Source organism: Thunnus albacares, chromosome 4 (genome assembly GCF_914725855.1).
Source record: "Thunnus albacares chromosome 4, fThuAlb1.1, whole genome shotgun sequence".
Taxonomy (NCBI): domain Eukaryota; kingdom Metazoa; phylum Chordata; class Actinopteri; order Scombriformes; family Scombridae; genus Thunnus; species Thunnus albacares.
The window spans coordinates 13,610,470-13,637,842 of NC_058109.1; the positions used below are offsets into that span (position 1 = coordinate 13,610,470).

At 42.6% G+C, this 27,373-nt stretch overlaps 1 protein-coding gene across 7 annotated transcripts in view; it reads right to left on the reverse strand.

The window, feature by feature from the left end:
• Positions 1-642: 642 nt before the first annotated feature.
• The window catches only part of cbfa2t2 (CBFA2/RUNX1 partner transcriptional co-repressor 2), a 39,712-nt gene continuing 12,981 nt past the window's right edge, over positions 643-27,373 (reverse strand). For 6 of the 7 annotated variants that reach the window (XM_044349566.1, XM_044349572.1, XM_044349573.1 and 3 more), the window contains 10 exons: positions 10,462-10,620; positions 9,948-10,189; positions 9,702-9,791; positions 7,133-7,317; positions 6,762-7,015; positions 5,073-5,158; positions 4,449-4,641; positions 3,149-3,217; positions 2,706-2,896; positions 643-2,536 (listed from right to left, as the gene is read on the reverse strand). In XM_044349566.1, coding sequence (XP_044205501.1) covers positions 2,180-2,536; positions 2,706-2,896; positions 3,149-3,217; positions 4,449-4,641; positions 5,073-5,158; positions 6,762-7,015; positions 7,133-7,317; positions 9,702-9,791; positions 9,948-10,189; positions 10,462-10,620 — 1,826 coding nt within the window. In that variant the 3' untranslated portion in view covers positions 643-2,179. Of the gene's footprint in view, positions 2,537-2,705; positions 2,897-3,148; positions 3,218-4,448; positions 4,642-5,072; positions 5,159-6,761; positions 7,016-7,132; positions 7,318-9,701; positions 9,792-9,947; positions 10,190-10,461; positions 10,621-24,404; positions 24,846-27,373 lie in introns of those variants that run through there. The other variant, XM_044349570.1, reaches the window with a different exon arrangement.

Consider the following 27,373-nt stretch of genomic DNA (forward strand, 5'->3'; position numbering starts at 1 on the left):
TTATTTCATACCTGGATTCAAAGACGCCTCTTGAATATTTCATCAGGAGTCACTGAATGATTCACAACATTATGGAGACAAACAGCATGAAAAAAAAATGTTGCTTTTAAGATGAACCTCACAATTTAGCAGAAAAGCAGGTTTATTGAGAAACCAATTGGTATCTGTAATTAATTAATTTATTCTAAAAAGCTTTTGTGGTCCCATATAATGCTGGTTGGAAATCACTTAAATATCAAAGTGATATTTGTTCTGCTCTGCACTCATTAAATTCAACAGACCTTTGGAGCCAAGCTGGACACCATTGACCCCAGATAAAATACTTGAAATATTAAGAGCCCTGTTGAAAGCAGCACAAAATTAAAGCAGATGTGCTTGTCCTTGATAAACAATGTGCTAAACACAACCTTCAAGACTAGATGATATATATATTGGATTCAGAATAATGAATTATGTTTGGTTTAACTGGATACATCGCCTTTTATATGAAGCTTTTTGAGCTAGTAGTTTTAATTAAATGTCAATCAATTGAGCTCTTATTTCATACTCAACTCCTATAAAATCATGATTTATGGTTGGTTGGTTTATTTTCATTTCATTACATCCTCCTAATGTTAAATCAGTCACACAACAGCAGAAAGATGTTTTGAAGTAATTCTATTTCTTTATTTCATACTTCATGTCAAGATATCTTTTTTCATATGAAGTTATGCCTCATAACAAAAGGATGTGTTTAAAGAATGAAGGGAAAATTGTGGCTCACAAAATAAAGGCATTCTCTCATAATATTCTTTACAAAGTCATTTTACAACGAACAAAAACAAGAACAACGTCTCAGTTGAAACAGCAGAGTACAATAAAGTTCCTCACTAAACGTTTTGACTTTAAACTAACTGTGACAAAAGAAAAAGAACAGAATGATCTGTACAAACAAATACAGTTTAGCTCCTGAGATTCTCCGTGGGTCAGTCGCTGCTTTAAACCTGCACCACAGCAACATAGGCACCAGAAAGCCGTTTCCCCTTTTTGATCATTTCAAATAAAGTAATATGGATTTCACTTTAATGCCTTAACTCCCCTTCTGTTGTCATTTAAATGCTGTGCGACACACTGCTCTTCTGATGCAAACATTGCAATGGTGGAAGATTTGAAGCAACATCTGGCCCTGCCATACACAACTGGTGACGTGAACAAGCACCAAAATGAAACTGCAACCAGTATGAAGTCATCACTGAATCTTCCTGCGCTCATTTGATCTAATCACCATCATCTTTCTCTCTGCTCTTTGAGGATGTCTGATGATCAGAAATAAAAAATAGTGACCAGAGTTCCTTGTTAAGCTCATTATAAAAGTAGATAAGATTAGTGTATAAGTATCTCTTGTTCACAAAGACAGTTACAGGCAATGACAATAACTCTCTCTTTATTGAATGAAAACTTTGGTGATGCAGAAACGGCTTGAGATACCTGAACACTTCATTGTAATATTGCTTTGACAAAAGTATTCCTATGCTTTACAATATTCACTGACGGCACAAGCGTTTGAAACACGCATTCACACATATGACAACCTGACAAGAACTTGGCGAGCAAATATTTATGTGTACAGGAGAGCTGCAGAGGCGACTCTTATGTGGTCTACTGTCAGATTTTTCCTACAGGACAAAGACAGATGCTTTATGGCTGGTACTATTACACTGTTTACATTTACCACCGCCACCTCCCTCATCTTAAATCTATACACAACAAAGTGAGAAAATTAGTTCGAGGGGAGAGGTGTGTTTATACCTCTGTCTTTTCTAATATGCCTTCCTTTCATAACTTCCTCCCCGCAGCCGGAGATAACTGACGATTGATCTCAGTTTTTTTTTTTTCCTTTCCTCGCAGATCCAAGATTTCGGGTTTTGGATGAAGACAAATGCGTTTCCATCTGTTAGGGAGATCTGTTCATCCAATGGATGCATTCGAGACGAGTCCTTCTGTTCTTTGCCAAAGCCAAAGTCCCAGTTGACATATCACTCAAACAGTCATCCATAATCTGTCCTTTTTTATCTGCCAAAGAGTATGATGAAAAATCTGTTATCCTAACTTAACCCACAAATAGTTCCCTCTTGCTGCTGATTCTTCCCCGTTAAGGGAGAGGATAGCTGACACATTAACCAATGATGTCCTTCACCTCCTAGTGTCCATTGGTCTCGGGGGCCGAGGCGGGGGTGGAAGGGGTGGAGGAGCGAGAAGCAACCGAAGCCTTCTCTCCACCAGGACTAGAGACTGAAGGCACACTGTCAGGGGCCTTGACCCCAGCCAGGCCGACAGGAGACACCCCGGCTGCTGCTGCTGCTGCTGCTGCTGTGGCCATGGCAGCTACTCTGGTTGCAGTGATGGCGGAAACTGGTTTGGGTTGAGCCTGAAGCCCTGGGCTGCAGATGAGGTGATGCCTCTCCCAGTCTTTGTGCTGGCAAAAGGAGCCGCAGTAGCGAGCGGCGTTGCAGCCGCTGCATGTCTCACTAGCTTTACGGCCACAATTCCAGCAACACTGAGAACAAAAGGAGGGAAAACCATAAGTTTTTTACAGTAATATAAAAGGGAAAGAAGGTATGTGTCTCCACTGAATCAAGTTTTTTTCACCACTTTTTTCTTCCAAAAAATCCCCTGAAGATGAGTCTAATTTCAGCATAATTTCAACAATCTACATGTCTGCTCACCTCACTGGAATCCTCCTGCTCATTGATGACCATGATTGCATCCTCTTGAGCCTTCCTCTTTGCATCAGCCAGAGTCTTTTCCATCTTAGCCCTTTCAGCAGCAATCATCTCAAAAGCCTTCTGCTCAGCCTCTGCCACTGCTTTCTGAACCTCATCCATGGCCTGACGTTTCACCTCATTCACCGCTTCTTCTTTAGATTGAGAGAGACAAACGTTTTAAGTTTAGCTAAGCTTGTAAAATAGTAGATCAGTGAATAATAAATCAGAAAATTGACCACACATCAGCATACAGTAGCCTGTTATTCGTGTTCCATCTTTAATGGTTCATGTGATTTTCTTCTGTTATCTTGATTATTGCTTTAATAAAACGCATTACATTTGTGTCTAACAAAACCTAGACCATTTTTGACACAAATCAATAAGTTAAATTTTAGTTTTCTTACCAGCTTTCCTCCAGATCTCATCTGTAACGTATGCTGAGCCTGGCCGCGGGGCAAAGTCGCGCTGGGAGTCTGTAGGAAAGCAGAAACAGAAGGGATTAGCACCTGCCAGGGCTTATAAAGATATTAAGATGATAAATTGTTGAAATAATCATTGACTTGAATGGTTGACAGCTCAATCAAGGTAACAGAGAATGGCCACACAGGCAGGCAGTGATATTATCTTTGTCATCTAGTCTTTGATTTTGTCGTCGATGCAAACAAGTCGACATATCTAGGCCACACAACCAGCGTAATTGTTGTTTATCAGAGTCTTGGACGGATCTGAAAACTGACAGCTTTAGAAAGGAATGTGTTTGGCTTGGAGGGGAAATGCGGACCAACAAGCTGTGTCAACATTCTGTCTGTTCCCTCAAATCTCTCTCTCCCTGCATTTTAATTCATTTCTGTATCGCTACCGGGCTCTGTCTCCCCAACACTGCCGGCTGGCTCATCGCCTCTTTCTCCATCTCATACATCCTCTGTCTCACAACCGCGTTCTCTCTTTTCTTTCATTTATATCCACTTCTCCTCTCTTCAACCAGGCCTGCATACACTCTCCCCACCGCCATTTCCACCCCCACTACAGTCCTCCTCAGCCCAGGCGGCCAGGCAGGCAGGCTTCCCGGCTGGGGGCCCAGATGGTGCTCTGGCGAGTCAGCCAGCTCTGGGTCTCTGAGCCGGCAGGACGGCAGGACAGCCCTTCTGTGGCCGATATGGCTGAGGCCAGTCCTGGCACCTGTCTGTGACTATGGACCAGCAGGGGGACGGCAAGGCTGGCAAGGCCGAGAGAACACTGCCAGTACACAGCAGACTGAGGGACTAACTGCAGAGGGACTCACTAACACACTGATATGTGACTTTGGTGTAATTCTATTAATGACCACTAGACGGTGTAATGAGTATGAAAGAGAAGTAAGGCTGTCCTGACCAGAGTGTTAATAACACACTTTCAGGAACTAAGACTTAAAGCACAAATCTCTTCACTCTTATATAGTTGTATGGCAGATGTTTGGGGTGGATGACTCAAACTCTTAAAGACTAGATAACACCACTTAGATAACTATGAAAATATATTTTTATTAAAATTTGGGGAATTGAGTCTTTAAGTTACAACTAACTGATTTCCATTGGTTTGGCTTCATCCCTGAGTAATGAAGCAATCTTCAGGGAAAAACAATGGGCGCCAATCACAGAAATGACAACTTAATTGTTGGTTTTTGTGGCATACCAACGTCACTGAATTGAAAATAGCTGTACCCACCCGACTCTGCAGAGTGGGGGCTGTGTGTCTTGGAGAAGGGAGCGGAGCCTGAGCCTCCTTTGCGAGGATCCTCCTGCTCGCTTGAACGCCGTCTCCAGTAGTTGAGCTCCTCGCGATCTGATTCCTGGCATCGTCTGAGCACGCTCACTGACCTCCGTGTCTTTTCCACCATGTCCACAATGGAGTTCAACACCTGACATAGGACACACAAAATATATTGACTGAGTTTGCTTTTAACTTTTTGTTAAAAAAAAGAAATGTATGCAAATCTTAACAATGGTTGTTGTTAAATATAATATAATTTGAGGGAGTTGTACTCCTGCTATTTAAGAATTGTGGGGGTTATAGCTTCTAGAAACACTTCTTTGCACTTCACTTATTCTTTAGTTGTCAAAAGTGTCTAAATCTCCACAGGAAAGAACCAAGAATCACTTATTACACCTCCATGACATATGTGTGTGTGAATGTCTTGTATAACATTCAGATGTGCTGCAAATGTGTCATTCCTTTCAAGCTGTGAGAAGGTGAAACACTGTTTTGCTAAGGACCCCAGTAAAACAAATTACATTTTACATTCTTTCGGTATCTCAAGCCATTAGCAGTGGTGCCTGTCTACAGACTTACATGGTCCAGATGCCTCCATTCATCAGCCCACTCTCTGTCTGTCAGTCTGTGGTCCACCGGCTCCTCGCGGTATCCCCCGTTAGTGCCTGATTAAAACACACATAAGACAGACCACAGGCCACTGTGATTAACAGTCTTCTTAATGTAGGAGAAGCCACAAGTGACAGTCTGAGTGAAAGGTGTGTGTGTATGTCTGTATCTGTGGCAAATTGGTGCTTTATTAAGATTTGTTAACACTGGTTGAATAGTTTTCATTATGATCATTAACTGCGAACACATTTAGAGCACACAACGAACCCTTTGTGTACACTTTCCTCACATAGCAGAAGAGACATTACTTAAAAGTCAAAGGACGCTCATTCTTACATCCTGAAGTTAAAGTGACAGTATTGAGGTAAATGGGGAGGAAAAAAATAAGAGACAAAAGATGCGAGATGGACTGAGGGATAGTGAGCAAGAAAGGTAGAGTGAAAGAGAAAAAGAGAAGCCTGGGATGCAAAACAGACTTCCAGCACCCAGAGCCTGAACACATCTGGAGGTCAGCTGTCAACCACACACACACACACACACACACACACATACACACACACACACTCCCCAAACTTTTCCCTTTGCACCTCCCCTCCTGGAGCTCACAGCATTCCAGTAGGGAGACACTCAGGCTGAGTGGTGTGGCTCCACTTCTAAACACAACCAGCCGCTCTGACACTCACTGCCGACCATTACAGTCATGAAAACACACACACTTACTGTTAAATATCTGATTCCAATTCAGTTATTACACAACACTATAACTTAAGCAATATCTAATTGCACATTTAACAGTAATAATAGTTTGCACACGCAATCTTGTGCTCACACAGAACTCAAAAATGTCTTGATACATGTCCATACACTCAGACACCACACACACATACACTAAAAACAAAGACTAAGCAAACCGCAATCTCTTAAAAATTTAGGAACAAACAGCCAACAAGAAGCCGCATGCACACTAGACCTACTGAAGAGAATAATGATTCTCTTATACACACACACACACACACACACACACACTAGTCTCCCCCTCGACCTCTTCTCTACTCCTGGTTCTCATCAGTGTTCATCAGTTCAAAGCCATGAGTGTGTGGACTGTTTGTGTGTGTGTGTGTGTGCCTGTGAGTTAAGTGGCGGCAGGCGGGCGGGAGGCTGTCAGACAAGGGACTAAGGCCTCGTAAACACAGCACCTCTACCATGAACCTATCAAGGTGTGTTTCTGTATGTGTGTAAGTGTGTGTCTGTGAGCTACTGCTGTTTCCACTGTGTGCTGACAAGCCCCAAATGGAGGGTAGATATACACCAGAGTAGATCCAACCCTCCCTGGACAGTATGGCTCTGTTTATACACACATGTGGGCTACTAAGACATATTGGGCAGTCGCTCATATGGCCATGGCAATGCAGACACACAGACCACCCGTTACTATGTTAATTTCTAAATGTTCCTCACCAGTGTGAGGAACCGGATTAAGGTGAAGGTTTTATGTATTTACCTAATTTGCAAAGTGGTCTATCCAATAACATGTGTTCACTATAAATAACATTCCTCACTGCTACAAAATGAGTAGAAAAATTGAGGAACATTTTTGATATTATAAAAGTCAGCAGTCAAAACTTTCAAAGCTGGTTGAAAAAGAACTTGGATAATTACCAGGGAGTCTGGGCCTGTCTTTAAGCTCGCGGATCTCCAGCATGCGTTGGCTGTGCTCACGGTGCAGAATGTGCGGCGCTGCAATGTCATCCAGGGCGTAGTGCTGCAAGGGCGGCGGGGTCGGGTGGAGCTGGGCGCTGAGGGGCAGCGGGTGGGCAGGGCTGTGTCGTGGAGCGGGGCTAATGGTGCAAATCCGTTTTGCAGCGGGTTCCATGGCTACGGGTGGACGTTCATGGAAACCATTTTCTTTACCCCTGAAGAAGAGCAACAGCAGTAGGTGGTTTCAGAAATGTGCGGCAGGGTGACAACTAATATCTTAACATTTTATATGTTTCCACTAACATACAGTGTAGGTTATCCCTTTATCTAACCTGCTGGGGCTGTGTCTCTTGGTACCAGCTTCATTAGGCTCCATCAGCAGCTCAGAGGAGTCTGGAGAGGAGGCCAGGGTGGTGCTTAGCAGGAGGTGCTCATGCTGGGACAGGTACTGGGCTGGGGTCTGCTTGGCTGCCCGTGCACAGTGGAGCAGCTCTCTCTGCAGCAAGGGAAGGTTTGCCTAGAAAGAAAGAAATAAACTTGTGAAAGCAGCCCTGAGAATTGTAAAATTAAATTAAGTAAGTTAAGTTTTCCTATTTCTTTTGTGGCAGAAGGCTGAAGCTTCAATCAACCTTCTGCCACACACACATTCAGTCACATCGCTCCTCTGTAGCTCTCCCTTTTAAGGAGTTTTTCCTTGTTCGAATCAACAGTCTAAGGACAGAGGATGTCGTATTGCTATACAGACTGTAAAACCCCCTGAGGCCAATTTCAGATTTGTGATATCGGGCTATACAAATAAAATTGACTCGACTTGACATTTCAGTCATACCTCACATATTCATCCAGAGACAGAGACACACAGAAAGAGAGAAACGCCAGGGAAACATGTCATTAAAGACCAGGGGAGGAGGTCTGGAGCAAACAGACCAGAACTGTCTTAGACAGACCACCACCACACTGTAACAGAGCTAAGAGACAGAGAGCAGATCTGCCTCCTGGGGAAGACGCCTGGCTGGGAGTAAAGGGGTTTTAAGGGGGGCGTTGACTCCTTGAGGTCTGGCTGTTAGGCTCAGTCTGGGTCTGGGTGTTGTTCTGTGGCTGCTTCCATGGTGGCTGTGGTTTCCCTCATTTAAATGAAAATGACTGAGTTTTCTAAGCTGCTCCTGAAATTGGTAACCAACTCCTTGTTAATGGCATGAGTGCTGGGCACGTGAAGTTAGTTGCAGCAAAGACAGGCATAATGATACAGAGGCTTACAAACTTAGAAACATTCTGTAACAAATGATACAAAAACTCCACGTCTCCCTCATTCCTTACCCTGTTTTTTATATATTTATCTGTGACTGTCTCCATCCTATCTTTCCATCTCTCTTTTGTTCCCTGCATTTCCCTAATTAGGAACATACTCTGGTGTGTTTGCAATTACACCACTTCCTCACTCCCTCTTCTCCCTCCTCTTCACCAACCAAGGAAATAACCATATCGTTCTCGTTTTGTGACTCCTCCTGATAGACCTCCTTCTATCACGTAGCTTTCAACCATCGTCTAGCAAGATCTGTAGATTCAGTTTCCAATCTAATCTCACTTTTTCTGGTCTGTCTTTATTATTAATAGTAATAATAATATTTACAGCATCTCTGGCACTTATTTGGCACCATATTTTTGTACCATCTTTTCAAAGATGCTAATACCTCTGCTTTATGGTCTACTCTCCCTGAGTTCTCTTTTGCCCATCTACCATCCTCCTCTGCCTCCCTTCTTTCCCTGGGGCCCCAGCTAGCGGACACATGTGCTGTGTGTCAGTTGAGCAGAGGGCTCTCTGGGGTTCAGCGGGGCGGATGCTAGATTGGCGGCGCCTTGGCAGCTGAATGCTCTTTTAACGGGACAGCGGCTCCATATGGCGTACTGGAGCCCATAAAAAAGGGAAGGGAACACTTTATAGGCATGTTTCACACTTCCGAGTTCCCACTTTTCCCTCTCTCTTCTCCTCACCCATCTCTCTCTCTCTTTTCCACGTCCCTCACCCCCTGACTTTGTCCCATCTGTCTATTTTCTCCCCCATCTTTCTCTTTTTCTTAAGAGAGACTACTCTCAAGGAGTTGGAATTAAGTTATGAGGACCCCACCCCCTCGTTATAAGGAGTGGAACAGAGGTTTCTTGTCTCGGCACTCGGCACAGACAGATGGAGGGGCTCCAAAGGTGAGTAAGAGGTAAGTGTGGAAAAAGAACAGATTTTGACTGCTTGAAGTTACAGCAGTACAACTGACTGAAGATTTATGGGCTGCTTTACTGAGGGGAGCTCCTAAAAAGTATACTCTTGCAGACTCCCCTGGTTACAAAGGGGCTCAAGAGGCTGTTTAACACACACACACACACACACATACACACACACACACACACACACTCATCTGTTGCTTGTCAAGTCAACACGGAAATCTTGGTTACTTTGAAGTGTTGAGAAGCATTATTCAATTAGAAAACCTACACAGAGGCCTATCTATAGCCTACTGCATGTAATGAATCTATTACTTTTCTATTATTGCTTCCATGAATCACAAGCTGTGATTGCTCATAGATTATTCATATCATCCTGGATTAGGGTTATGTTGATGTCAATGACTTTCTGTTTACCACTTGTTATTCTGTGGTTAATAATGCATCTTGGTTGATAACCACAGCCGAGATATATGTGAGGATGATGAGAAGGCAATGCTTTAAGTGGGGCTGGATGATTCTGACAGGTCACATGTAAACCATTGAAATGTATGGTTTATAATTTAACTGACAGACGGGATGCGTGTGGGGGGAGGGGGGAATACCATGCAATGAAAAAGGAAGTAGTCCAACGGAATAATGCAAAACAAATATAAGAGGTGGAGAGAAGGATAAAGATATGTTTACCTTGAGAAAAGGAATAACAAAGGGCCGTAGGGGAAAGTTGGTGGCCTCCTGAAGCCGCGAGTGAAACTCCTCAATAGTAACTGTTGAATTCTAGGAGACAGGGAAAGTCATTAAAGAACTGAATTAGCAGTGCTCAAGTAAAAAAAAAAAACAACAAAAAAAAAATTCTGAAGTCATGAAGAAAAGATTAAATGCCTGTTTTTTTGTTTAATTCTTTGATCTTGAACACAGTAATGAAAGACTTACCACAAGGGCCAGGACTAGGCTTCGGACGCTGTCTCCAATCTCAGGAGAGATGTCGTTGCCAAACTGCTGCAGCGTGGTCAGGAAACGTTTCAGCTTGCTCAGCTGGCGTGCCCCACAGGTGGCCGGCAGCTGCTGGTTGGCCAGCGATGAGGAAGAGGAAGAGGATGGTCCGTTGCTGTAACGCTGCGGTGGAGATGGCACTGCATTCAAGGTTGGTGGGGAATGATGATTCCCATTGGTCACTGGCGAGCAAAGGTGAGATGAAGAGGGGAGAAATGAAGATGATCCCTGCTTAGAGTGGACAGATGTTTTCGACCTACTTATGTGACTAACATAACCATATGCCAATGCGTTTCCAGCTCAGTGTAACTCATGAATTCAGATGATGGTGTAAAATGCATTAAAATCTCATTTCCAAACACACTGTAGCTTATGAAAACTAGAGAAGCAACAAGAGAAGTAACACCAGAGGCTTATAGGGCAAAAGACGAAAGAATTTAAGAATGACCCTTACATGCTGTGGTGGAAAAAGAGGCCGGACGAGGGCCGCTGGGGTTGACAGAAGGCAGGGGTGGCATAGTGGAGCTGGCGCTGCTGCTGGGGGCTGATCTGGAATGAGTCTTAGCATCCACAGGAGAACCGGGCATGGCAGGGCTCTTCTTCTCTCTACTGTCTGCAGAGGGAGAGAGGAGAGAGGTCAGCTGTGGGTCAAAAACCAGAACACTTTTGTTGTTGTTGTCGTCGTACTGTGGGCACAGCAGTGAATAAAAATAAAAATCAGGTTTTAACTACTCAAATCCCACTGAACATATCTAAACATGACATGAAATGTGTAAAGTGTGTTTAACCAATAAATATGAGCAAATGTTTTAATATATCTTTGCTTATTTTCTTTTTCACAATTACCAATTTCTCTATATGAAATAACCAGCACACACACATACACAATTTGTTAAATATATAAATTGTCTTCAAAGCTTTATCAGAATTTTGATAAATAAAAATACTTCTCTAACTTTCCCTGATGAACTCAATAGTGTAAAGCTTTGGATCCATAGTTTCAAACAAACAAAAATGCCCACCCCCCCCCCAATCCACTTCACATCATGCAGCACATACTGCCAGGGCATCAACCCCCCCACCCCCCCCACCCCATCAAAGGGCCAGATGTCTAAAGTTTAGCCCCTCACTCCCAACCATTCAGATCAATAACAGAAGAAATGCTGAAGAAGGCTATTGTGTGGGAGAAGAATGCCCCCTCATTGAGCTCCCCAGCAAATAGGGGGGGAACGAAAGAAAAGAGAGAGAGACAGGGCCAGGGCTATTTCACGCTTTACTAACAAGATCGCCAAAGCTTTTGAATGTTAAACGCAACTTTTCAATATGCTATTGCCGCTGAATGAGACCACCAGATAAGAGGTATGGAGAAAGTGCAATGAGGGTGTGGCGGTGGGGAGATGTGGGATCAGAAGCTGCCTTTGTCTCCTGGAGATCCATGAAGGCTGGGCCCGTCTCCATTTAGAGTGGATCAGACTTTTCTAACTGCTTCAAGAATGGACGATTAATAGACAAGCATGGTCTCACGGGTCATGGGTCAGCAGAGAGCAGCTTTTTAAATGTGGTTTCATGGTTTTAGGGCTTTGGCTTCAATGGCACCCTTTATATCTTTTTCACAGCTATGAACTCTGCACGGCCTTGAGCCACAGGGTCCCAGTTTATAAAGGCTTAAGTTGGAAGGTTTAAGACGTTAGTAGGTAATGCAGTAGAGCTGAAAGGAATGGATTACGCCTATTGTATGAATAAAAAGCATTTTGCGTTGTGCCATTGCAAAAATATGTAAAAACATACACAAATCAATGCATTAAAAAATTAGAAAACAGTTAAATTGCATGCACACATATACAAACTTCGCTGAACTCTCACTCTGACAACAAATCTCTCAGCCTTGTTTGCCTTCCCCTGAATCCGTCTATCTGCACACTTTTTCAATCTGCCCTATGCAACTCATCTGTCATGTCTGCAACTCATTATACAGCTTTGACTGTTCTTCCTTCTGTTTTGCAGTTCTCTTCACTCTCTCTCTCCCCCTGCCTCTCTCCCCTCTCATTCTTTCTCAGCCCTGTGGCCTGCCTGCCATCGCTCCACCTGTTCACAAACACAGGGGGCAGGAAGGAGGGATCTATGCAGACATTTGGACTGTCATACCCACCACACACGCGGTCTGCCAGTGCACGGCAGGAAGCAGCCTGCAGCACGCACACACACCGGTTCCAAAGCTCCGCACACTCCTTCCGTATGGCCAGGAAATTAGACTGACATCTCAATAACAGAATCAACGGGGCATATGGCCTTAGTGTCAACACTGTTACCATGTAAACAACTTTATAAACAAGAGCTAGGATTTGGGCATTCAACTTGTGCTATGTTGCATGGTAATGTATTCACGAGTACTTGCTCTTGATTTGTTGACATGCTGACACATCATCAACAGATCTCTATTGGCAGTGAACAGTAGTTTCATGTCCAAATTGACTGTCATCCTCTGGTTTTGAAAAGCCATCCTTGCAGGCCTGTTGTGTTTGACTGACAGGTCTACATGAGCCATAGAATGTAAACATGCACAACAAATAAAAACATGTGTCTTACTGTGCATCCCATTTCAGCGTGGAACTGAGAAATTAGGTTGCAGCTGCAATCTTAAGATGTGTGAGAAGTGTGTCGTTAGTCATGCCAGAGGTTACGGCCAAAACAGGGGACATCAGGTGTGTGCGCATGAACGCCTGACAGCCCATAGAGAATTGCCTCTGCTTGTCAATAAGACAGTGTACATAGCTGGATGACTATCACAGCAGTCACACATACACACACACACACACACAGTGTACAAAGTGGTCAAATGTTAACTCAGGTGAATATTGGCTTAGAGGAGGATGTGGGATGTTTGTCTGGTCTAAATGCCACCTGTCATCTTTGCTCTAATAGAACAAAGAGAAGGTACACAAAGCTCCTCACCACACATCAGCAGGATTACATGGAAATGCCATGATGCATAGACAACACTTTGAACACTGTCAGCAGCACACCAAAGGATACTGAATATAAAACTGGCTAGCAGATTGTTATGTACACTCTTTTAAGATTCTTCTAACAAAAAATCCCCTATACATTCTGCTCATACCGTTCTGTGCTGCTTTTCTTCCAATTGTCTTCATTTATCTGTTCTCAAACAGATGATATACCTATACATTTTTACAATCTTGCATGTTACTTGGGCTTGCTTATTTGCTTTCTACAACAGTTGTTATTGCAGGGATGGAAAAGTAACGTGCATCTGTGGTGATGGCTGTTGTTGCTAGCCAGGTGTTCCTTGTTTGTTCAGCTTCAGGTGACTTTCGTCTGCATTAAAACATTCAATCGGCTTTAATTGCCTCTGCCTCTGCAGGTGATGATTCAGAATGAGGCTTAGAACGAGACAGAGCAAGAGAGAGAGAGGAACAGGGCTATTCCCAGAGCCACTACTGTGACTGAAAGCAATCCATTAAATACTGAAATCGGAAACGACAAGACAAATAAAGTGGTGAGAACATTAGTTTAGCTCCTTACGTAAAGTGAGGATGGATAACCTACTTTGAGTCAGAACAAATAAATTATACTCGATGTGATGTATAAATAAATGTGCTCAGTTAGGATTTATTAAGCTCATGGTTTAACTCTGAAGTTTAAACTCTCTGTGAAAGGTTGGCAGCTGTGAGTCATGAGGCATGTGTGTATATGTGTGCGTGGTGATGTGTGTACTCGTGCTGTGCTGTGCTATCTCTGTCTTGTCATTGTAGATGAGGTGAGCAAAGATGTAGCACAGGCCTGACTAATTTATCATTGAACAGAAAGACAATACATGGTGTGTGCAATGCAACAACTATGTGAGACACACACATACACGATAACAACCACAGACACACGCATAAACATACTTTTGTGAAATACTTGTTTTCTTACCAAGAGTTAGATGAGAAGATTGCATTTAGTAAAAAAAAAAAAAAAAAGGTCCAGGCCTAGCTTACCATACATAGGCTACTGGGAGAAGAAGGAAAAATGGTTCACAACAGTTCAACCACTGACATAAATACATAATGTATCTTGTATATCTAATGTATTAAAAAAGAAAACAATAGGTGGGAGGAAAAGGTATGCAAAGTCATGTCCTCAGCAAAACCCAAGTGATTGGCGTTTTGGTGGCTAGTTTAACAGGTAACAAACAAACACATGTTAATAAGAGAACTTTTGAGTTGCTGAAAGGCTTTTTTCACTCTATTCGAGGGGGGGTTTAGCTTTTTCTCTTACTCTGTATGTTAAGCTAGGCTAAACATGTACTGGACCATGCGTCCACAGAGATGAAACATCATCATCATTTCCTAACTCTCAGCAACTCAGCAAAGATGTCCATTCATTATATGTGATCCCTGAATAAAGATTATTGTCAAATTTAAGCTCAGTCCATTTCCTAATTAGTTTATCACTTTCCCAAGAAACTGATGATGTCAAATATTGAAAATAAGATTAAAACATCTCAATATCATCCTCACAGCCAAACAAAAAACAATCATGAACATTGCCACCGGCTACTGGAAAATAGCAGTACTATTACTTGTACTGTAATACTGTAATCACTTCTAAGTAACACCACTATGGATCACCACTATTACTACATCGCCACTGTCTCTCAGCGGCAATTAATGGAGCCATACTCCAACGTTATCCTATTAACGCAAAGAAAGCCTCTGACTAATTTGATGCAGGGAGAGGAGAGGGTGGAAATGATGGACATTTGAATGTTTTCATAGTGACTTCATATGAGAAGCAGTGCCACCCATCCCACTGATTCCACATCACCCCATCACCCTGTGACAGGGTGGAAAGAATCAAAGTAATATGGCCAAAATTCTTACAGAGGTCAAAGAACACCACACCAAAAAATGTTCCAAAAGAAAATCAAAACTCACCAGCATTTGAATTTGTCTTCTCCAAACTCTTAAATGATGTAATTTCCTCTCAGTAATGTCCCTTAAAAGTAACAGTACAGTACTTTGGTGCAGAAATACATTGGCGTGACGAGGTGGAACATGAACCTTAAGGACACCCATAAATCTAGGGGTTTGAATCTTTGGGGATCACACGATTCAATTCTGATTCTTTGGTGTCTGATTCAATGCAGAATGGATTCTAGATTCAAAACTGATTCTCGATTGAATGAATTGAAAATGGGGCACAGTTTTCAGTCTCTCGTGCCAGTATACTGTGTGCCAATCCATTCACTGGTGACCTTAGTCCACTGAAATACAATATGAAACATATCAGGCTAATAAGATAAATGGTCCACAGCCTTTTTATTTTAAAACGTTAACTGCATTAAGTAATGAATTATTAATTTGAAAGCATCGTACAGTCTCCTGCCTGTATGAGAATAACAAACTGAGGGGGAGGCAGGGTGCTCCACTGTGTTGTTATTAATGTCATGTCTCCAGCAGTGGAGAGCAGCCTCTCTGCTGCAGCGTTAGCTCCGGGGAAAGACATCGCTGTCCAATATGCGGAGCGGGCTCAGGTTTTTTGAGGTGAAACAGACTGAGCACTGAGTTATTTTCTTTACCTCAGAGTTGGTTTAAGTTGTTTAATGCTGCAGTGTGTGTTGGTCAGCCGGTCTCGTTTGTTACTGCTGGAGTTCACTGCTCCGCTCCGCTAACATGAGTCTCTTAGATAGTTCACAATATACACGTCAAGTTCGTCTCACAAAGGTAATTATTTAGTCATTATATTTAAAAGTGCTTTTTTTGAGGATGAACCAGGAGATAACTCTAGCATGTGCACACTGTTGAATGTCCGGGTGCTGCACTGCCCTCGCAGCTGAGTTCCGACTTTTTCATTCCGTCAACATCACATTATAAACTAACACTTAGAAAATGGGAGATAAGAATCAAGATTCTTATGTGAATTGATTTTTTCACCCATCCCTACATAAATCATGCTATTTTAACCAAAATATGTTTTTAAGGAAGCATTTATGCTCCTTAAAACAAAAAGTCAGAGATTTATACAATATTTATTGAGTGTTACCTCACACGAATGTGAGAAATGAAAATGAATATAGTTTAACAGAATACAGTTAAAAATATAAAAATTGTAATTTTATCATTTTATTTTACTTTACTTCATGCAAATAAGTACCCTTGAATTAGTGAAGCCATTGAAAACAATATTGACAGTTTTATGAGTTTTGGGGACCCAAACTTAACAGTTTTCAAGGGGAAAAAAGAATTATATTCATGCATTTAAAGTGTTCAACAGAGGCAAGAAAAATTGATTTGAAAATTATCCTGAGGTGTCTCCTTTCTGTCTGGTCTTGGTATTAAAACGAAAAACACAAGACCAGACAGAAAGGAGGGGGGTGACAGACATGGATTTTAAAAAAGTAATAAGTTATCTGAAAAAGTATAAAAAGTGTGGAATTGTCTTGAATTGCAGGGCAAAAAAGGGACAAGCTCACAGCCCCCTTATCACCCATGCAACTGATGGGCACGTTTCTCTCCTCCTCCTCCTCCTTCTGTACCATATGGATCTAATCGGCCAAAAGCTGGCCAGCTGGGACCTCCAACAGTCACCTGTGAGGGAGGAAGGGGGAGGGAGGCTCCGGCAGAAGGGACTGCTAGAGCCTCCTCCACTAAGCCAAGGCAGCCCCATCCTCCACACACAACTTTGCCTTCCCTCCAAGGAGAGGAGGAAGTGGAGGGGAGGGGAGGGGAGGCACGAGGCGGCTGAATGCAAGCGAGTGGACTTAAATGCCAAGGAGACAAAGGCTGCACCTGGTCCCCGTCCGTTCACGCACACCACCACAATACAGCACACATCTGTTCCTCTATCCTGCGCTCCCTCCTGACCTCCACACACACACACACACAAACACGCGTTGCACAGACAAGGGTCCCTGCAGCGACACACAACCACATCCACTTTTAAAACAGATAAACCAACAGTGCATGGTCTCTCTTGCTGTCACATTGTTGTTATAACCTCACAGCTAGACGACAGTTTCAAGGACCTAAGTATTTTAGAGGCTTTTTGACGTGTGGATGGTGTCAAATTTCTGAAAAGCAGGAGACACGTGTCCCCTCTTTGCTGATTTCAATTAGCTTAATTTATATTATTGCTCTCTTGGGGCTGACACCTCCTCATACTGTTGAGGAGCCTCGATACAGGCTTTTCTTTTTATTTTCCCACTTATGCAGTCACCAAATCCTTTTTACAATACAGTTCACAATATAACAACTACATGTTACAAACCTATTTTCATCATTTAAAAATCAATTCCATTATTCTGTACTAAACCAAAAGAGGGTATTTAGGGACCAATTTTCCTCCCTTTTCAACCAAGGTTGAAGAGGGACTTTTATCATATTCATGACCATTTTTTCTATCTCCGTTTACAGCTTAAGTGACTTGATCACTTGCCATCCCTTTTGAAAACATTAAGGCCAAAATGTTGCCTGTGTATTTTCTCTGTAGCACCTTTAAAGATAGTTCAGGAGAGGTGAACAGGTACGGACAGGAATAAGAAATTAGTCTGCAAATTAGAGGCGCCAGAGGTAGAGAAGGGGGGATGCAAGTAGGGAGAGAAGGACGGAGGATGGGAGGGAGGGAATAACAAGGATAAAATACTGTTTTCATTTGGTTTCATCAGAAAGACAAGCATGGTTGTCAGACTCTGCACCAGGCTGTTTTTCTTGGCTCTCATTACCACCTTCCAGCCCCGTAGACTACATATTTGGACAAAACCCAATGTCAACACACTGCTCCTCACTCTGCTAGGGAGGGCAGGGATGGGGAGGTGGCAAGGTTGACAGTAAGGTGGAAAGCGAGAGAAAGATGTATACATAGACAGGGAGAGGAAAGTGGGGAAGAGGGAGACAGCTTTGAAAAGAAATGGGGAAAAGAAAAATGGAGGTGGAAGGAAGGGACAAAAAGTCAGAAAACATGTATGTGACTTCCATGCACACATATGAGGAGGTACAGTGAATTGAATTCATTACATTTCCCTGAGACGGAATGATGGTGAGAGAAGCCCTCGCATAACCTCGTCAGTCAGTGAGATAATTACTAAAACACTGCTGTAATCCAGCATGCCACATAGTGAAAAAAGGGACCCAGGAATGGAAATGTACTTAGTGGCAGAGGGAGAGAAAAAACGAAAGTAGGGGACGGCAAGGCGGACAGACGTCGCCCATAAAATGTAAGAATGAGCCGTAAAAGAGGCAGAGTGATGTGATGCTGGAAGCAGAGGAGGGAGAGGAGGTTTGGCAGAGGCTGGATAGCAAAACGAACGGCATCCACGTGTACATGAGGTCAGACCGCAGGGGAAAGTGCTAGGAGAATATACTGGACGGGATTAGAAGTTAGTGACTTTGCAAACACTCCGAAGCCCTACAGTCAGAGATAATTCATCTCAGCTCGTTTCCCTGTTACTGCCTTGAGTTTGGATTCAAACCAATCAACAAGTACTGAAAGTTAATGAGCACCAATAGAGTTATAAAGTTGGACAAGTTATTTACAGCATCCAGGCGTAAAGGCTCTGTTCATTTTCTGCATAGACAATTTCAGGTAACTGGCAGTTGTGGCCGTTAAAACTTTCCCAGTTGAATCATCAGCACAGTGAGCGACTGTGTTAGTAAATGTCTGGTTGTTGATTAAAATGTCAAATGTGCAAGCCTGTCTACAAATTAAAGATGTAAGGAGAATAATAAACTAGTCCTCCAAGGAGCATTTTGTTGAAAAAAAAACTGAGTGCTGCAGGAAGAGTTTACACTTTGTACAAACCTGCTGAAACATTCAGCATTTCAAATCAGTCCACTTTTGGATTTTTTGATCAGGAGTATGAAATTAGGATATTGTAAAAAGAAACTTTGAAATAGGAATTTACATTGCTAAAACAATATTTCAGACACCAGCAGCTCCTCCTACTTTGCAGCTCTATTACTATTATGATAATTACTTGGTCCTCTGTATGTCAAAATCAGTAAGTATACAGGTTTTATGTTCCTGAAGAAACTGTAAAAGATAACAAGAAGACCCATGGCTGGGCACTGTAGTGGTTAATTGATTTCTGTTGCAGGTTCAATTGTCACTGGGTCAAATAGATGTGTTATTCAGAGTGACACAAACTTTAAACACAGACACACGCCTGCGTCACATAGCTGGGCCGCGGGGGATAGAGCTGGAAGTGGATGTGTGTCATCATGCCTGTGTGTGTGTGTGTGTTGGCCCCATCTACCAGGTGTTGGGTTCATCATTCAAGGACAGCTATCTCTGAAGTAACACACACACACCTGTGAAATGGCCTGCCTGGGGCACATATACACACATCCACACAAATAACAACTGTGACATAACAGGGACAATTCAAATCTGTCAATCATGACCTCAAACCACAAAAGCAGACACACACACACATACGGAGACTCTCTCACACTAACTCCCCTTCTCTAAAGCCAGTAGATTATCTGCCTATCAGGTTACAACCCTTCTCACCTCTCCATAACTAATTGGTTAGCCTGCCTATCAATCATCATCAGGCTGGTGATTCTTTAAACCCAAGAACGCCAAGTGAAAAACTATCAGCTATAGTGGAATATATATATATATATATATGGAAGCACTGCAACATTTAAACAACGTTGTACTGTCCTTATTTTCTTTGTTCCCCCTCCACATTTCATCTCAGGATGGAAAAAATGAACTTAAAATAGACTTATAGAGCTCCCCTGACACACAGTGAAGATGTATATCATTGTGTGCGTCTGGAGGATTAAGACTGGGTGGCTCCTATACATTATAAACCCAGACAATCAACTTAAACTGAAGCTGGCAAAATAATGTTTTACCTCACCTCCTTACTTAGGGACACACACACACACACACACACACACACACACACACACACACACACTCTCTGAACTTGTGAGTTACAGTAGTCCATAAAACAAAATACGAGCCCTAGACATGAGAAAACAAAGTGAACATTAAGATTTGCTGGTTTCAGACCAGGTGTCAGAGGCCTTAACAGCCAAATGGCCTCGGCTCAGGTCCAACCAGATGTTGCTATCACCACGGGCCAGGCCAACTTTTTTGACTCAGTCTGGGAGAATGACTCAGGAGCTTCATAGTCTTCCAGTTATGGTTAATCTCATGACCTTTTTAAATGCATTTTAGGCACTTAATTGACATTTATCCAGAGTGACTTAAAGTGACAAAGCAGATAAGCAATCGGTCTCTTGACAGTAGACATGAATATTGATCGACGTACACTGGTTGCAGGGGTCTCCCTTGCCTCCCTGGTCCTCCACTACTTTATATTTTCTGTCATAGCCGTCACTTTTAGTTAAAAAGACAAGGTATATCAGGGTGTACCAAGTTCATGTTTCTCATATCAGGCTTTCAAAAACAATGTTGTGAGGCACAATGAAATGCACTGAGTCCATAAGCAAAGCTCAAGAAAAACTACACACATTTCTACTTACTGTTTTGTAGTAAAACAAAGACATCTGTATATCCCTTCCCCGAGCATGCACTACACGGATGACTAATCTGTCGCCCTCATGTTTTTGGGATGCACTGAATCAAAGCTGAGCTGTATGGTCCATAGAGTCCATAAACAGAGCTGTGGGCAGGCTTAGCCCAGCTGTATAAAAAGACCAGAGCTCAACAGCCGCTGAGAGAGACAGATAAGTAAAACAAAGAGGCCAGCTGTGCTCAAAAAACAATGAGGAGAATGAGACAGAGATAGCTGTGGTGAGTGTATGTTTGTGAATGTGTGGGCAGAGCGTGTTTTGATGAGACTGTGAGTGTTATCGTTGTGTATGCAAGCTGTATGGGTTTGAGTGCACATGTGTTTAAGAATACACTGTATTCTTTTGTAGATGTCTTGACAAAATATGCAAGGCTGCTTGATAGTGAGGTAGGAGTAAGTTGCGACATGAAATACTGATACAAAGTATCAATGTGAGTGTCTATGCAAAGTTTTAACAGCCAAGCAAATGATAATAGGCAACGGCAGTTTTATCTTTTGGTGTTGAAACTGTACCCATTTTTCTCCACGCTTTCTGAGAGGAGGACTGAAGGAAAGGGAACAGAAGAGAGAGAAAGAGTGAAAATAATGACTATGACAGACAGTTCATGGAGAGAGGCTGCACCACCCATTTCTTATCCACCCACACACCTAACAAAACAGGCACATACAAAGTTTTGCTATTGCAAGTTCTCTTGAGATGATCAACTCTTGTCTTTTGGGTTTTGAATTGGAAAGCATTGCAGTCTTTCCAGAAAGTTACACAAATTTAAATGCATCCTATTGCTTCAGTTTTTCATTGGGGCTCATAAAAAGTCACCCTTCCTCTTGTCTATTTGTTCCTCCTTGGTTAGGTATTGGAAACCATAGCTTTCAGGCTCCATTACTTAATGTTTGTACCGTTGACATTCAAATGACTCAGTAAAATGTGAAATGTTAGCTAGTACTGCTGAACACACTGAGAATCAACATAGCTTAGCTGGTTCTAGGGAATTGTTTTGGTTATACGGTCTGCATATAGACTGCAGGTTAAGTCTCATTGCTTTCATCAACCCCACATTTAAAACGACATGCCAACAAGGTCAGTAAGGTCTTGTATAAGCCCAAAATGGCAGAGAGTTGAGGGGAAAAAAGGCTGATGAAGAAAGTTGAGCATCTAGAAAGCAAAATACACAGATGTTTTTCTGAAGAGTTGCTGACCCTAACCAGAGCTAAAAGCCTATTTTGGATGGTGAAATTACAATCTTTATGTAGCCACACACACATGTCTTGAGTGGGATGGTCACGTTAATTTGTGTCTTTTGGATGAGTAATAGGAAACTCTTTGCTTGTTGCTGTTAGCTGCTGTGTTTCTGTGAGAATGTTCTGGACTTATCCCAGCCCCCAAAAATGCGCTATGCAGCTATCAACAGAATCTACTGAAATGAAAACACACTTTACCACACAAATCTGACCATAGTCTCCCCAGTTACCATATTGCAGATATCATTAGTTTCATGTTTATGTCATTTATTGTTAATATGTTTAGGCAGCCAATTAATCTCAATTGAACACTTGAAGTCAGTTCAGGAATTCAATTGTGAGGTCATTTTACAGCCTTTAAACATGTTGCTGATACTCTTCCCTCTCAGACCACACCAGCCCAGTAAATAAAGGTCTTGTCTTGGGTCAGTGAGCGGGTCTCTCAGGCCAGCAAAGGGTCACTAGACCCCTGCAAGAGACCTCTGACTCATGCACTTAGCACAAGGAGAGGGGCTGCCATACAATGTCAGTGGGGTTGCAATAGGAGGGAGGGAATGAGCGCAGGTGGTTAGATGCTCATTGACACAGATATGCCTCTGCACACTCGCTAAAACACACACACACACACACACAGCCATTTACACAGTCAGGAGACGTTTCCCGTGATGAAACAATCTTTCAGAGTGCTACTTGAAGTGACTGAGCGGTTTCTGTTGAGTAAATGGCCTAACACTTTATGTCCACACGCACACACACAAACACAAGAGCGAGTGCACACATTCACACACACAACCTCTCACTGATCCCCTGGGGCCAGATATCACAGTCCTCACCACTGGAACTAATAGAGCACTTCCTGCATCCAGTTCTTAAAGCAGCTGCTCCATTCTGTGTGTACGTGTCTGTGTTTGCGTGTGTGTAGAAAAAGGGGGCATTCTGTGGATGAATTCTTCGGATAATAGCATAGCGAGCAAGGTTCATGGTGGCCTGTTTCTCCATTTATTACTGCACTTTCAGTAGAGAGACTCACAGCTGGGAGTGGGAGGTCAAGAAGACAAAAGCTACAGAAAGCTATAAGACAAGCAATGTTGTACTTGAGCAGACAAAACGTCTACAGGACACCTGGTAGACATATGCACACACTCTCACTTCCTTAGACACAACCATACATTTATCATGTGATCGAAAACTTCAAAGACAAAAACAATAACTACACATCAGCAATGAATGAAGCTTAAATAATATTTCTGTATAAAACAATCCGAAACATCATGTCCTTGATCTCTGCACAAATACATATACAAACACACACACACACACACACATACAGAACAGTGTCTGCTGTCAGGAGTGTGACAGTGTCCAGCAGACCAGACAGGGGTCTCTGGTTTGAGACTGTGCAGCCGACAGTTAGTTGCTCCTATCTCCCTGATGGACTGGCCTGGCCTGGTGTGACACTAGCCAGGTCTCTCTGCCTTTTCTCTGTCTGCTTCTCCCTCACACACCTCCTCCTCCTTCACCTCCCTCCACATTCACCACATGCACAAAAACATCAGCACATTTTCTCCTGCCAGGTACTGTTGACAGGCAACTTGTGAAAAAAAGTTGTTCCATCACTGTGATTGGGGATGCACGTTTAATACACAATGTCAATGGTACGACAATGTGACATTTGCACTACACTGGGATCCATATTCCCACTGATGTCAGTGTTGTGTAACATGTCGGAACAGCATGAAAGACACACACAGCAGTTTCCCTCCTCTTCCCATATGTCTGGGATACTGTACAACAGATGCACACGTCTTATTTACCTAGTTTCTTCTGCTCTGTTTGCCATGTGGAAAAACTGATTACTATCTGAGTAAATGACAGCTGAGAGAGATAAATCCCACATGAAGCCGATCACATTGCTGGGTTTATTTATCCGGTTGAAGTAGCACTGTTTGACGCTCACATATATATCTTCTCTATGGAAAAAAGAAAATATATTTCCCTACATATTATGAGCATTCCAGGTACTTGCCAAAATGGAAGCAAGAGAAACTTGAAAATTAAACATACTGCAGAAGTACCTTGTATAGAAAATCTCCTATTGCTACTGATTTTCTCAATGATGCCAAATATGGAAAGTCACCAGAGCATTTAGGGCAGAGTATTTATGATAGTGAGTGAGGGAGAGACAAAATTTGGACTATTTGCTCTGAGGGATTTTTCCTCAAAACTAAAAAACATATCAATCACAGTCAAGAAAACTACTAACTACATCTAAGCTTCAACAGTTTTCTTAAGCAATCAGAATTGTGTCCATATGACAGCAGACATTTGCTGTGCGCTGCTAATAGAAGCAGGCAGAAAAATTCATCCGTTCTTCCCTCCTACCTCAGTAGACAAGGATGAAGAGATAAAAGGGAAAGGATCAGGCACCATCTGTACAGTACAGAGCAGCTCTGGGAATTAAGATGGAACACACACACAACGCATATAAATGCAGTTTGCAGAAGTAGGCATACACACTAACCCTAATAGAAATAAATGCACACTCTTTGCCGAAAACGCACCGAGAAAGACACAATTTCAGAGTGAAATCCACTCTTCTCTCCTACCTCCACTCTAGTAGAGTCCACTCTTCAGTCCTTTGAGAAAGTCAGCTGCAGTTGCAGGGTTTTGCTCTCTTATCCGTTCCTTTTTGTCTCTTTCTGTGACTCCACGCCTTCATATGTCAGGCATGTGTTTGCATTCCCACATATGTGAGCTCCAGTGTGGCAAAGGCCAGAGCCAGAGACACAGATGGCAGCCAGATGGAGACAGATAACCGAGTAGACCAGCGCAATGCTGCAGTACGCACACTCTCTCTCTCCTTAGTTTCTTTCTATGTTCTTTGCCGTTTTTCTCTCTCTCATGTGAAGCCCTCTCTCTACCACTCTCGCTCTCTGCTTCACTCAATCTGTGTCCGTTGTTGCACTTATTTCTGAATCTCTCTCTTGTCTTTCTCTCACTGAATTTGTGTCCTCTCTTGTGCTCGCTCTCTCAAGCTCTGAGCCTCCCACCCTCTCAATCTTTCTCTTTCGGCTCTAGCTCCTCCCCTATTTTCCCACACACTGTCCTCTCCTCTGTTTTCATGGGCTGGGTGCTCTGGCGACGTCACAACCCCCCACCCTCCCATACACCCCCACCCCCCCTCCTCCTCCCCACCTATTCCCCCATGGATCCTGGCCAATCATCCACTGCTGACTGGCTCTATTCAAACTGCATTCACCGGCAATGGACCCTGCAATTAACATAACTAATTGCTTTGGCACCTAAAGGCTAAACAAGACACCGTGCCAAGGGAGACAAAAGTGTGTGTGTGAGAGTGTGCATATGCATGTGTGTGTTTGAGAGGGTGTGGGTCCTTTGCAACCCCACTCCCTACCACACTCCCCTCTACGCCTTCAAGAGAAGTGGGGATCTCCCTTTAAAATGTTTTTATACTAACTACCCCCCCCCCCCCCCCCCTCTCCTTCAGGCTCTTTCATTGATGCCCTCTTTTGTCTCAGCTCTTTAATGCGCCTGGCTCAGCCCTGCCTCGCCAGCCAACCCATTGGGGGACACTTGAGGAGCATGAATGACTTATTCTTCTCTCCTCTTCTGCTCTCTTATCCTCTGCGCTCCATCTTCACTGAGTTAAACTTAAATCACTGTCTGATTTACGCCTAGCCTCGCACACAAGTGTTGCTGTAGGGACAATGCAGGTTAAGATAATGGAGCTTGGCTGAGACTGGGCAGCCGGCGTGCTTTATTCACTCCTGCCTATTATTCCACCAGTTTACTTCTAGAAAGTACAGAGGACGGTGCTAAGTTCATTCTAAGCCTGATTTAAATGCGACATTAATCTGTTTTTAATTAGACAACTGACAATTGAGTGAACACGATCAACATGTGAGAATCCACAGGCACTTGGCTAAATAAACAAGCAAATGCTGTCAGATAAATACAAACAATTCATTAGAGGAAGGTGCGGCCCCTTCTCTTTGCCCCCATACACTATCAAATACTTGCTCAAGGAGCGCACTGAATAACTTAAAGTGCAATCTGATCAAAATGGGTAAGAAATGTTTTTACTTTAAAGAATGCGGGTGAAATTCACACTACTGTGATATCTAATTGTTTCTAAACATAATCACAAAAGGATTTATGATTCATTATTATATTGCTATAGGTTGTCAAAAACTAGATTTGACTGCATAATCACCCGTAATAACCTCTATCTCCCCTCCTCTCTCCTTGTAGGCCTGCTCTATTCAGAGTGCATCTGGTCAGCCAGCAGGCTCAGAGGCAGGGCCAGGTGGCTGCGAGAGAGGGAGAGAGGGAGGGGGTGGAGGAAAAGATGCAGAAATGAGGAAGGCCTCACATCTGAAGCTATATACTGTAATCCACAGAGCTATTGTGCTACAGTAGGTGATGAGCTGCTACTGACACTACTGATGGACCAAGTCTTGAGGCAGAACTATAACAAAACCCAGGTGTAATGAGTGGCAGGTGACAGATAAGTGAGCGTGCTCGTTAATGTCCTTTGCCGTCTTCCATCATAGCCTGAAAACTCATTTCACTCGCCTCAAGGACAGCCCCTATACGCTGAATCATATTTAATTTTTTACCTTTTTAAATTCCAACTAAAATCTATGAGAACTTACAGGAACGACATGAAAAAGTGTCCATGTGAAAAAGAAATGCCACTCAGTGTCTCATTTAATATCTAATAAAAGTGCCATAATTTTAAAGCAATATCATTTTGACCAAGGAATCCATTCACTGACAGTTTTTCCAAAAGTGTTGCAATCTATAATTTTGTGCCATCAGCTGTAATGTTTCACATTATGCTGTTTTAGAACAAAACTCATCAGCTACATGATTAATGACCTGGACTGCAACTAACAAGTACTTACATTAGGATTTAATCTATAACACTTATTATTTTGAATAATCAGTGCATTGCTTAATTTAAATGATGTCAAATGCTAATTAACAGTCATCAAACTCATGTATTCAGTTGACAGAATGACAGGCAAAATAGAAAAGCAAGAAAACACCCAAATATGAGGATCTGCAAGACAGTATTTGATTACCAAAATTGTCAGTAATTGATTGTCTGTTGAATGACTGAATCCATGTGTCTGCTCAGTTCATCAGTTCAGCACTAAAAAACAATTAGCCACAGTAACTTGAATATGGGGAGACTTTTTCTCACAAGAAAACATCACTCCCATGATTCATCACTATCCCCATGTGCACTAGGGTGGAAATACACTCAAACTGAACAAGATCACACAACTGTCATCCAAATAGCAAATACGTATGTGCTTTTTAGAGCAGCTATGCAGTAATGTGAGAAGGTGTCATCATAGTGAGGAGAGACTATAAAGCAGAAAGAGTATACAGAAAATAAAATATTGGATTTACAGGTAGCAGACAAGTAGCCACATTTCTTTCCCTGTATATGATCATCAGAAATATGCTAATGACCGCCCTTGACGCAATAAAGTATGTGTGAAGTATACTGGCCTTACGTTTGTGCACTACTTCTTTCAAAATA